Source organism: Diabrotica virgifera, chromosome 2 (assembly GCF_917563875.1).
Source record: "Diabrotica virgifera virgifera chromosome 2, PGI_DIABVI_V3a".
Taxonomy (NCBI): Eukaryota; Metazoa; Arthropoda; class Insecta; order Coleoptera; family Chrysomelidae; genus Diabrotica; species Diabrotica virgifera.
Genome location: NC_065444.1, coordinates 69,737,169 through 69,749,216, shown reverse-complemented (window position 1 = coordinate 69,749,216; position 12,048 = coordinate 69,737,169). Strand labels below are relative to the sequence as shown.

The 12,048-nt window shown below is 31.2% G+C and overlaps 1 protein-coding gene and 1 long non-coding RNA gene across 3 annotated transcripts in view; both read left to right on the top strand.

Moving 5' to 3' along the window:
- The first annotated feature begins 56 nt into the window (after positions 1–56).
- The window catches only part of LOC126880077 (protein aurora borealis), a 101,494-nt gene continuing 89,502 nt past the window's right edge, over positions 57–12,048 (top strand). Inside the window, exon 1 of the mRNA XM_050643741.1 lies at positions 57–451. Within this exon, the coding sequence (XP_050499698.1) occupies positions 258–451 (194 nt within the window). The 5' untranslated portion in view covers positions 57–257. The remainder of the gene's footprint in view (positions 452–12,048) is intronic.
- Positions 4,577–12,045, top strand: LOC126880081 (uncharacterized). 2 transcript variants are annotated; one of them, XR_007696396.1, is made up of 3 exons: positions 6,647–9,070; positions 9,169–9,437; positions 9,784–12,045. It is a non-coding gene; the product is annotated as an uncharacterized LOC126880081 (long non-coding RNA). The 2 variants fall into 2 exon arrangements; XR_007696397.1 differs by having other exon boundaries at positions 4,577–9,437.

Genomic DNA, 12,048 nt, shown 5'->3' with positions numbered 1-12,048 from the left:
TTAAAATTTCGCGCAAAAGTTACGAAACGGTCAGATTTGTTTTGAATTTGTGGTGGGATAGTCCGTCAAATGATCAACGGTTGGTTTAGTTCGTTGAGAATATATGTCTCATTTTTTTTATAATAAAAAACGTTTGTTTTTAATATTGTGATAAAATAATGTGTTATTAGATTTAGATAATCTATTAAATTTCTTATAGTAAAAGATTTAAAAGTAGGGTTGAATATATTTATTTACATATACCTAATTAGGTTGATATGGAATTTAAGTACATTAATGATAGAAATAAAACTCCTAACTCAAAATCCCGTGTGTTTTCAAGTACTAATAATAGCAACGATACTAGCTTTAAATTTTTGCCTAGTTATTCGACTCCACCCTCTAGGTATACGAAAATTGTAAATCCTTTTGAAAAACGGCTGATCGACAGGCTGCACCTTCCAACCTTTAGGTAAGACATATACCTTATTTTTAACATATAAATCAATCTAAAATAAATCTAAATTTCTTTTTCCTATTTTGATCTAACGGTTAAATCAATAAAAAAAATATGCAGATACATAAAAATTAACTGTAAATGGGTGAAATACTTTTGTAACTGTGAAAGATATCATCATGTGATAAAATTAAATATTTAATCATTAATTAACTTAACTGACTTACAGAACATTTTCAATACCTTTTACAGCAATGCTGAGAAATTTTAAAATGAATTACAAAATAATATCTATATCTATATAATTTATTCTGGTATTACTATTACATATTATCTGTAGAGAGAAAGCGATATTGAGGATTAAGGAATATAGCAATTTATGTAAAATCATAATAGATATATGACTAAAATCATCCACATGGACAGTGCCTAAAATATTGCACATTATCCCTTCTCTTTGGTGCTATTAATACCAGGCACGGTACACTCATTTGCAATACGTATATTACTGTAATATCAGAATTGTTATGTTAAAAGGTGGCAAAGGTATAGTTATATTTTTACTACAGTTATATTTAAAATATTTCACACATAGTCCACAATGTTACATCATAATAATCTCTGCTACAAATTTACTTGAAGTCTACAATGATCCCTACAATGTTATGAATCTTTTGGCATTGAATGATAACATGTTTTAGACTGTTGTTCTGAAGCTATTTCCTTGTGGCATTTTTATAATTACGTATTTTTTATGGGAAATAAGCCACAATTTTAATAAAAAATGAATTTATTAACGTTTCGAAGCCCAAATCGGGTTTCGTTGTCAAAACACAAAATACAATAGTATTTTGTGTTTTGACAACGAAACCCGATTTGGGCTTCGAAACGTTAATAAATTCATTTTTTATTAAAATTGTGGCTTATTTCCCATAAAAAATACGTAATGTTTTAGACTTTATGTTATTTTTCATATTTCAGTCTAAAATTAAGTTGTACTTAGAATAATTAAATTAGGCTTTTAACCAGTGGTTGAATTGGACTTACTCATGAACCAGAACGCATTTACTTTTCAATCCAGGGAAATAGGTCTGTACCGGAACATTGTAAGGAAAAGTTCGTTTAAGAAACGGAACATTGGATTCATGAACTGGAACAAAGTTCTGGTCCATTTTGACCACTATCAGTAACCTTAAATGTCTTTCCTGTTGCTTATATGGTTTCCTTTTGTTTATATTCTTATATTACCTTGGTCGACCAAGTATTTGTTTTAAAAAAATGCTTAGACCAAACCCCTGGTTGAGAAAAAACCCCTGTCCTAATCCCAAAATACTTGTTATGATTAATCTTCAAAAAAAATTTACATTGAAAAAAATGTTTTTTATAATTATAGGTAATTGGTTGGTAAGGCTGAGGGGTCAATCCATGCCAAGTGGTCCAATATAAATTAAGTTGGTTGCTTGACTATTTTTAATATTTTTTATTTTTCTACCCTTTAAACTTCAGTCTGTAGAGACTACAGAATTCCATTTATTTTATTTTTAAAAAATTTAGTTTGCTGATGACGGCCATTTTTGTTCAAGCGTATCGATCATTTTCACAGAAAACATGGCTTCGCTTTCTAGCCAATATTTTCACTAAGGTTTGTCCTAGAACAATAAATCAAAAACCAAACTTTTTAGAAAAGTATGCTCTAAAAAAACGGCCTATAGCATTATTTAATTTCAAACTACCCTTAAGGCCTTAAATGAACCTCAAAGTTTGAAAAGGTAAACTGATAAAATTCCATTTTCAGGATTTTTTTAACAGCATAAGGCAAGCCGATTATGGTTTGTTATTTTTTTCTGCAAAAGACATAAGTACATACTTTAAATAAAAAAAGTGAGCTTTGAGACTTGAGTAAATTTTTTCAAAAACAATCTCAAAAATGTAATTTTTTGAAAAATCTCAAAGTTTGACCTTTTATATCTCTGATGGGCACGGATGAAAAAATTTGAAATTCGGCTGAATGTTAGCCCCTAGCAAGTAGAATACGGAGTAAAAATTTGGAGTTGCAGACTTACCTCATATAGGAGTTACAGGCATGAAAAATGGTCAAAATTTGAGCGTTTGCGGGCAGGGTAATTAAAATTCAAATAAACTGTCTAATGAAATAAAAATTAATGTATTTTCACCAGATTTCGCAATGAATACAAATTTATACAGGGTGGGCCAAAGAAAAGAGTTCACCTTGATATTTGGCTTATATTTTTATCAAATATTTGGTATTTCAAGTTTGCTTACCGTGCTGTACGTCATAGTAGCTTTCTATAATAGTATATAGCATAGATGTATTAGCTGTTGAAGTGGTTATTTAGTGTCATTCTGAACTTGTAGCTCTAAAGTCGAAATGGGGTGTCATCATCTGGCACTTTAAGTTTTAATTTTTTTTTTGTATTTTTGATAAACAGGTCAAATTTACATTTTTTTAATGAAATAACTGATTTAAATTATTAATATAGACTTTATAGTAACTAAATCTTAATTTTTTTAGGTATTTTACTTCATTTCGTTTATTATGGCTTGGTACTTGCTAATTTGCTTATAACACCTTTTTCATTTTATTTTTTAACTTTTATAACATATTAGTGGCTAATAAGTCAATAAAACATGTATTTTTTTATATTCTTGTGTTACTCAACACATTATTTTGTTTTTTAAACAAGCAGATCACAGAAAATTTTTAAGGGGTGCTGTGAACATCCCACGTGGCAGTTGACGCCTTGCAAGCCACGTGGCAGGTGCCGGGTTAAGGGAATGCGGAAACAGGTCTATTTTTATTTTTAAATTACAATTTTTTTTTATATATTTCATACGTCTCCATGACGTGTCATCGTCAGTGACGTCATTCATCTGGGCGTGATGACGTAATCGATGATTTTTTTAATGGGAATAGGGGTCGTATGTTATCTCATTTGAAAGAGTGTTCAATTCTCTGTTCAGTAGTATAAACAATAATATAATTATTTATACAGGGAGGCCAAAAAATAATTTTTGAATTAAATTAATTTACACAAAAAGAAGAATGTATGTAATTTATTTAACTCAAAATACATTTTATTGCTGTCATAAAATAGAAAAAAATATTACTTGGCAAATAAACATTGCTCTTCGCTTAGATTAAATGTTCAAACTGTCAAGAGGTAGGTGGGAGGCTATTTGTGATTTAATTTAAGCAAAAAAAAAATGTTTATTTGTAAAATAAACATTTTTTCTATTTTCTGACAGCAGTAAAATGTATGTTTAGTTGCCACAAGACCCCTATTCCCATTAAAAAAAATCATCGATTACGTCATCACACTCTGATAGATGACGTCACGTAGTATGAAATGTATCCCAAAAAGTTGCAATATAATAAAAATAAAAATGGACTTATTTCGGCATTTCCTTAAAATCTAATAGGTAACTATTGCCAAATATCGAGATGGACTCTTTTCTTTGGCCCACCCTGTATAAATTTGCATTCATTGTGAAATCTGGTGAAAATACATTAATTTTTATTTCATTAGACAGTTTATTTGAATTTTAATTACCCTGTCCGCAAACGCACAAATTTTGACCATTTTGATTTTTGACCATTTTTTCAGGCCTGTAACTCCTATATGACGTAAGTCTGCAACCTTAAATTTTTACTTCTTATTCTACTTGCTAGGGGCTAACATTGAGCCAAATTTCAAATTTTTTCATCCGTGTCTATCAGAGATATAAGGGGTCAAACTTTGAAATTTTTCAAAAAATTACGTTTTTGAGATTTTTTTTTGAAAAAATTTACTCAAGTCTCAAAGCTCAAACTTTTTTTATTTAAAGTATGTAGGTACGTATGTCTTTTCCAGAAAAAAATTTACAAACCATTATCGGCTTGCCTTATGCTGTTAAAAAAATGCTGAAAATGGAATTTTATCAGTTTACCTTTTCAAACTTTGAGGTTCATTTAAGGCCTTAAGAGTAGTTTGAAATTAAATAATGCTACAGACAATTTTTTTAGAGCATACTTTTCTTAAAAGTTTGGTTTTTGATTTATTGTTCTAGGACAAACCTCAGTAAAAATATTGGCTAAAGAGCGAAGCCATGTTTTCCGTCAAAATGATTGACACGCTTTAACAAAAATGGCTGTCATCGGCAAACTAAATTTTTTTAAAATAAAATGAATACAATTTTGTACTCTCTATAGACTGAAGTTTAAAAGGTAGAAAAATAAAAAATGTTAAAAATAGTCAAGCAACCGCCTTTGGACCACTTGGCTTGGATTGACCATGAGATAACCTTACACAAAAAACTAAATAAGTACAAAAAGCTAGACTAAATACTTACCTACTTCGTTTCTGGCTGCATGCACTAATCCGAAAGCCAAAAAAGTTAAAACTTATGTACCTACACTTATTTCTTGATAATTTTTCTGAGATAGAATATCTCTCAGAGAAAATCCCAAATAACCTGAAATGATTACCTATAGTAAGTAAGGTATGCTTTATTGTCAAAAAATTTTACCAATTTGTGGACAAAGCTTATACAAAATAAAAAAATACAATAAAAAACAAAAAATAATAAAAAACTACAAACAAAACAAAAACAGAAACAGACACCAAGTAAATGGCGTGAGTTATACTACTTAATATAATTTTATAGTTATTAAGTACACATTAAAAAATTAAAAATTTTGCAAACAATATGTATACAACGTCAGAGCAAAAAGAAGGCGAACGAGGAAAAGGGAAAGAGAAAGTAAATCAAAAGTTCTGTGCCGCTGCAAATATGTATAAAAATACTCGAAAGTAATAATCCTGCAAGTCAATTTGCTGAATTCAAATCGTTTATAAAAAAGTCATTCACTGTATAAAAAGCTCTCTCCAGCAAATAAGCTTTCAAGGCCTTGCGAAAAGCGGGAAATGCTGCAATAGATTTGATGTTAGATGGCAGGTGATTGTACATTTTTCTCGAATTGTATAGTATAGAGCACTTAACCAGCTCAGACCGTGGGGTTGGCAGATAAAGATTATGCTCCACGTTTCTAAGGGAATAGTTGTGAGTGGGTCTCTCTGGACCTTCTGATGCATGTTTGCGGATTAAACAAACGGATTCAAAAACAAACAAAGAAGGAAGAGTTAATATTTTAAATTTTTTAAAGAATTCTTGGCAATGAACTCTGCTATTGAGTATCAGGGAGTAACGAAGAGCTCTCTTTTGTAGTTTAAAAATACGCTCAAATTGAGTCGCACAACACGTACCCCAAAATGGAAGGGCGTACCGAAGATGAGACTCAAAAAGGGCAGAATAAACGGTCCTAGATGTTGACAAATTCATTTCCGTAGCAACTGATCTTAGCGCAAAATAAGCAGAACTTAATTTTTTGTGTAAGGCATCAATGTGCAAGTTCCATTTTAGAGACTTATCCACAATTAGGGCTTACAATACCGAGCCAAAATCTCAATACCGGTAGGTATTTGGTATTTAAAATTTCAAATACCGGGATACCGGTATTAAAACCGGTATTATGAATAAAAAATATACACGTTATATTTATACTATCGTCAGTTGTTATATCGACTTGTTATTAAATAATATATGAAACCTATTATATTTTGTTTTGAAATGAGTAGATGTTGTTTATAACATTACATAGAGAGTAGGAATAGATAGATACAAAAAATGTGCAAATAGAAAAACTAAGTATATATTTGATTCTATGATAAATTTTGCATATAATAGGATAGTACTTTTACTTATTATTTGCTATTTTTGTAAATTAATTTAACTTTAAAATATATTAATACAAAAATTAACTTACTGTGACAAATATTTTATATGGATTACTCTGTATTTAGACCGCTATATATTTTCAATTATTATTAATAATTTAAAAAATGAGTGAGCCTAATTTATACACCACAATACACAAAAAAATGAAAAATAAATCTGAAAATGTAAAAAGAATTTTGATTAATAAATCTTACGGCTTATTTATAAAATAAAGTAGTCTAATTTTAAATATTTAAGAATTTTTATATAACTCATTTTATGTATTTGTATAGACAAAATTTAATAATTTGGTTGTAGAAGCTGATATAACCCTTCGCCTTAAATTATAACGACATTCACGCTTTTAGAAAGCGCTATACCTAACTTGTATGTGTAATAAAAGTGTTTAATAAATATTTTTTACAATGTAATTGGTTGTTTATCTTCAAAAATAATTTCTTGTAATAGCAAAAAATATTTTAGAAGAAAGTTTATTGTGCATCAATTCACTTTTTATAAATTAAGCTAATACCGAAATACCGGTATTTTTATTATAAATACCGGTATCGAATACCGGAAAAAATCGTCCGGGATCCCGGTATTCGGGATCCCGGAATCCCGGTATTGTAAGCCCTATCCACAATAAGCCCTAAGAACTTCACCGATTCAACTACCTCTAGACTCTAGACTGTTGTTATTAAGTACTAAAGGTTGCATCATACTGTTGTAAGGTAGGACTTTGGTTTTAGAAACGTTAAATAAGAGGAGATTCGAATCGCACCACAATTTAATGGTGACTAGGTCTGTAGCTATGGTATTGCGAAGATCCATAATATCTGTGTTACTCCAAGTAATACTAGTATCATCTGCAAAGAGACATATTTTACCTTTAATGTTCAGACTAGAGATGTCATTTATGTATATCAGAAACAATATAGGGCCTAGAACTGAACCCTGAGGTACCCCACATTCTAATGGCATGCAAGAAGATGTCTTCGTGTCAACCCTTACAAACTGACTTCTTTTATTAAGATATGATTTAAGCCATTTAAGAGCCTTTCCCCTAAATCCATAGTGCTGTAATTTGTCAGTCAAGATGTTATGGTTTACACAATCGAATGCTTTAGAGAAATCACAGAAAATTGTTGCTGTAGAGTGATGGTTGTTTAGACTGGAGTAAACATGATCGAAAAGGAAGAACATAGCATCATTCGTGCATTTTTCACTCAGGAATCCAAATTGATGTGGAGTAAGCAATTTGTATTTCAACAGAAAAGATAAGATTTTTTGTTTTTTTTACCAGACTTTCAATTATTTTCGACAACGTGGGCAGGAGTGCAATAGGGCGATAATTCGAAGCAAGATCTTTATCGCCTCCCTTGTGTATAGGAATAATTATCGCTGTCTTAAGGCAGCTTGCAAAAACCCCAGTTTCGAATGACCTGTTTATTAAGGTAGTAAGATGGTTTAAAGTGCAATCAGGTAGAGCAGAAAACATTTTAAGAGTGAGGCCATCAGTCCCAGATGACGATTTATTTTTAATGTCATTTATTGTAGAGCGTAGTTCACCTAATACTATGGGTGTAAAAAAGAAACTATGTATTTACATTCCTATGAGAAAGATATGAAATCGGATCCTGAGAAGGAGGCTACTTATATATACCTTATCTATGGAAGGAGGTATAGTATTTGTTAAATTTTTTGCCACATTTACAAAGTAATTGTTCAGGGTCTCAGGAGAAGTCGGGATTGTGGTGGGAGAAGAAGTCTTATCTCTCAGTTCATTTACGATAGACCACGTTTCCTTATCAACATTACCTGATTTAGCCAGCCTCGCATTGTAATAAATTTCCTTGGCGACCTTTATGGCTTTATGGTAAATTTTCTTGTAAAGCCTAACGTAATCATGGAAGGATATGTTGTCCGAGAATTTTTTTAGGTACGATAATGAGCGCATGTTCTTTGCAGATATACGTAGACCTCTAGTTGACCAGGGTTTACGATGTTTAGTTTTGATGGGCCTAAGAGGAAAGGATTCGTATGCCAGACCAGACAACAACTTTATGAATCTAGAAAACTCGATGTCGACATCAACAGAGCGGAAGTCCCAGTCAGTTGTTTGACATAGGTGTTTAAATGTTAGAAAATTTTGTTCTCCAAAGACACGGAACAATTTTCGTTGTGTGTTTTCACTACTATTTTTTGATTTTAACCAAAATGTAGTCAATACTGCTTCATGATCAGAGAAACCTGAGTTGAAAACAGTACAGTCAGTAGAATTTGGAGCTAAAGACGATATAACTCCATGGAAGCAATGGAAGCATTGCTTCCCTAGGTTTCCGTAGCAATACTGTACCAACTGAGTAAAACTGAGAAGAATATTTTTAACAAAAAATAATTTTTTAAACACGCGTAAGCAGCCTTTTAAGTTGCATATGCATACGAGAATATTCGCTAGTACGACCAGCGAGCAATAAGATAAGACAAACGTATTTACTCTATGTTTGTCATACCGTAAAATTTACTACAGTGAAATAATGTAAACGTATTTCGTATATCCAGCGCTGCAGATCTATCCTTCGTATTTCGATGATCGTATTTCTGCGTGGGTAGTCGGAGATTTCGGGATAATCTCTTTTCAGAGTTGCTTCTCATTAGGCAATCCAAACCACGTGACCTCTGGTTGGCACACAAACTAACAAAGAGGTTATGTTTGCATCTATTTTTCATTGTTTATCGTCGTATTTTGGATTCATTTGGATTTCGTTTCCTGTTTTTGTGAACTTTATAAACTTTACCACAATGCAAACTGATTATTTAAGGAAATTATTATTGGAAACTCCAGATGTTGCGAGAAAGGTAGGCGAAACAATTTTTTTTACTGTTCATTTTGCCCCGATATTTATCAATAATGATGAATTTTGCAAGCAATAACATTATTTCTTTTATTGTTCTAGATATTTATTGAAGCTGAAAATAATTGGGGATTTAGATCCATACGCAATTCAGTCAGAATTAGATTTTACAGTAAAGTGCAGTCCATCAAGTTACTATTATAGATATTTATACATATCTGGTGGAGTCTGATATGTCACAGTTGCTACTCTAAGCAGCAGATGAAAGCATACAAAAGCCTTCAGGCACATAAATATTTTACAGCTGGATTTGTTTTGAATGGAGTAAAAATTGTTAATGATTTCCTGATTTCCATATTATTGTCGGAAAGGTATGCCTTTATTTTATTTATTCACCATTAAGAAATATATGGATAACAGTATCAGTGTCTTTTGGATAAATTGGTTTTAAATATTAGATTTATTTACGTTTATATATCTGTATGAAACCAGACATATCATCGTCCTAATCTGTAAACTGCGAACTCCATAATTCTCTGAAAATGATTTATTACTGCCATATATTTGAATTACTGTCATGATTGTTCTAAAATTATATTATATGAATGTCTGATTTTAAATAAAATATTCTCAATCATTGTAAAGAACGCAAATACTCTAATAAAAATAAATTTTTGTAGTTGAAGAATTTCCAAAAAAATAAAATATTTTTTTTAGGTGACGCATTTCCAAAAATCCAATGCTAAACGACTAAATGCTTGGGTGGGGTGATAGCCAGTTCTGATGACATAGCAAATTCACATTGTATGCGTATGGCCGGTAATAGTGAAGTCTGCAGCCATATTGCAGCAATCCTATTTTTAGCTTAGTATGCTCAGGGCAAGACAGACGAAGAACCCAATGTATGTACATATGTTACAGCTACATGGTTTGGAGATAGCAACATATGCATTCTCTGATGAAAAACTAATGAGTTTTGAAACTGTTCGGTCAGAGTGCTTGTTGCGCTCACTAAACGAATTGAAATATAAGATGGCTTTGGCATTGTGTTGCAGCGATATGAAAATGGTTATTCATTTTTAATTATAATGTACTTCTTCATCATGAGTAATTATGTATTGGTCTTTTAAATGTGTATTTATTTTTGTAATTAGTATCAAGTTGTAATAATAATATTCATTTATCGTTTAAGGTATGACTATGTTTTGACTCTAAAATAAATGTTTTAAAAATCGAATCCTGCCTCTTTCTGTTAGTAACTACCCATGGATATCACAAATTGTGCTTACTGATAGGTTTGTTCGTAGAACGATCAGCAACTCTTGCCAACCATCAGACACATGTGCATTCGTAGTCTATGAATGCTAACTATTAACTGCACAACGCTAACTGTTAACTGCTCATGCATCTGATGGTTGGCAGCAGTTGCTAATCGTTTGTGTCGTACTATGAACAAACCTATTAGGTCTGGATCCCGTGTACCAAAAAAATTGATTAATAGCAAGCTGAACATTTGTTAATAGCTTAACGGTGTCCAGTTGGACAAACTTTGATGTATTGTGACACTGGAACAGGGGTAGTTTTAATTGTGAAACAGTTTGGAAACTCAGATTTGGAACATCAGATTACAAAAACATCCCATATATTTTGTCGGACAGAACATCCAATTGATCTGTTATCCTTTCATTAAATTCTCATGCAAAAATCAGACTGCTATTACTAACCAACATGATTCCTGTAGTTTGACATGGTCTTCGTGTTCTACTCATTAAAATGCCCAGTTGGTGATTTTTTCACCAGTCTGGTTTTTGCATGAGAGTTTAATGAATTGGTAGCAAATCAATTGGAAGTTTTATCTGACAAATTACATAAACATTTTCGTAGTTTGACGTTCCAAATTTTTAACCTGTTCCACAGTTAAAACTTCCAGTGTTCCCGTACATCAAAGTTTGTCGGACTAGACACCATTAAGCTATTAATAAATTTTCAGCTTGCTATTAATCAACTTTTTTTTGGTACGCGGGATCCAGGTCTATATGGAATAAATAAATAACAAAACAAATTCCCTGTCAAAACTGCATTTATTTTGAATAGAATGAAAAACAAAATAATATTGTTTTAACAAAATAGGGGATAAATGTTAAAATTTAGTACTATTAATAAAGTTTGTCACATTGGCCTAAAAATGAATGTCACTAGTTACGTTAGTGTCACATATAAATAATTGTAATAATATTAATAAAAACCATAATTCCTAGCATGAGTGCGTCCTGTTATTTGACAATTTAGTTAGGTGAGGAAACATAAATGAGTTTCTAATACGGCTTTTCATCGATTGTCATTTGTTTCGAGCTTCTGTCAGATGTTGTATAATCCGTGTATAATATTACTATACACGGATTATATGATAGAAGCTCAAAACAAATGACTGTGAATGAAAAGCCCTATAGAGGGAACACGAAAAAAAATAACATTATCCGATCAGCTCGACTTCCACAGTTCACTACTATACAGATTACAGGCATGTTCTCAGCACTTAAAATCACTACAAACGAAAAGTTTATAAAATAATCAATCTAATGAATGTCTTTAAATACTATATTAAGCTCAAAATCACGACAAAAAACAAATTAAAATTAACATTATTCTGATCAGTCGGACTTCCACAGTTCACTACTATACAAGTCACAGGCATGTTGTCAGCACTCAAAATCACCAAAAACGTAAAGTTTATAAAATAATTAATCTAATGAATGTCTTTAAATACTATATTAAGCTCAAAATCACGACAAAAAACAAATTAAAATTAACATTATTCTGATCAGTTGGACTTGCACAGTTCACTATTATACAAGTGACAGGCATGTTGTCAGCACTCAAAACCACCAAGAACGTAAAGTTTATAAAATAATTAATCTAATGAATGTCTTTAAATACTATATTAGCTCAAAATCAGGACAAAAAACAAATTAAAATTAACAT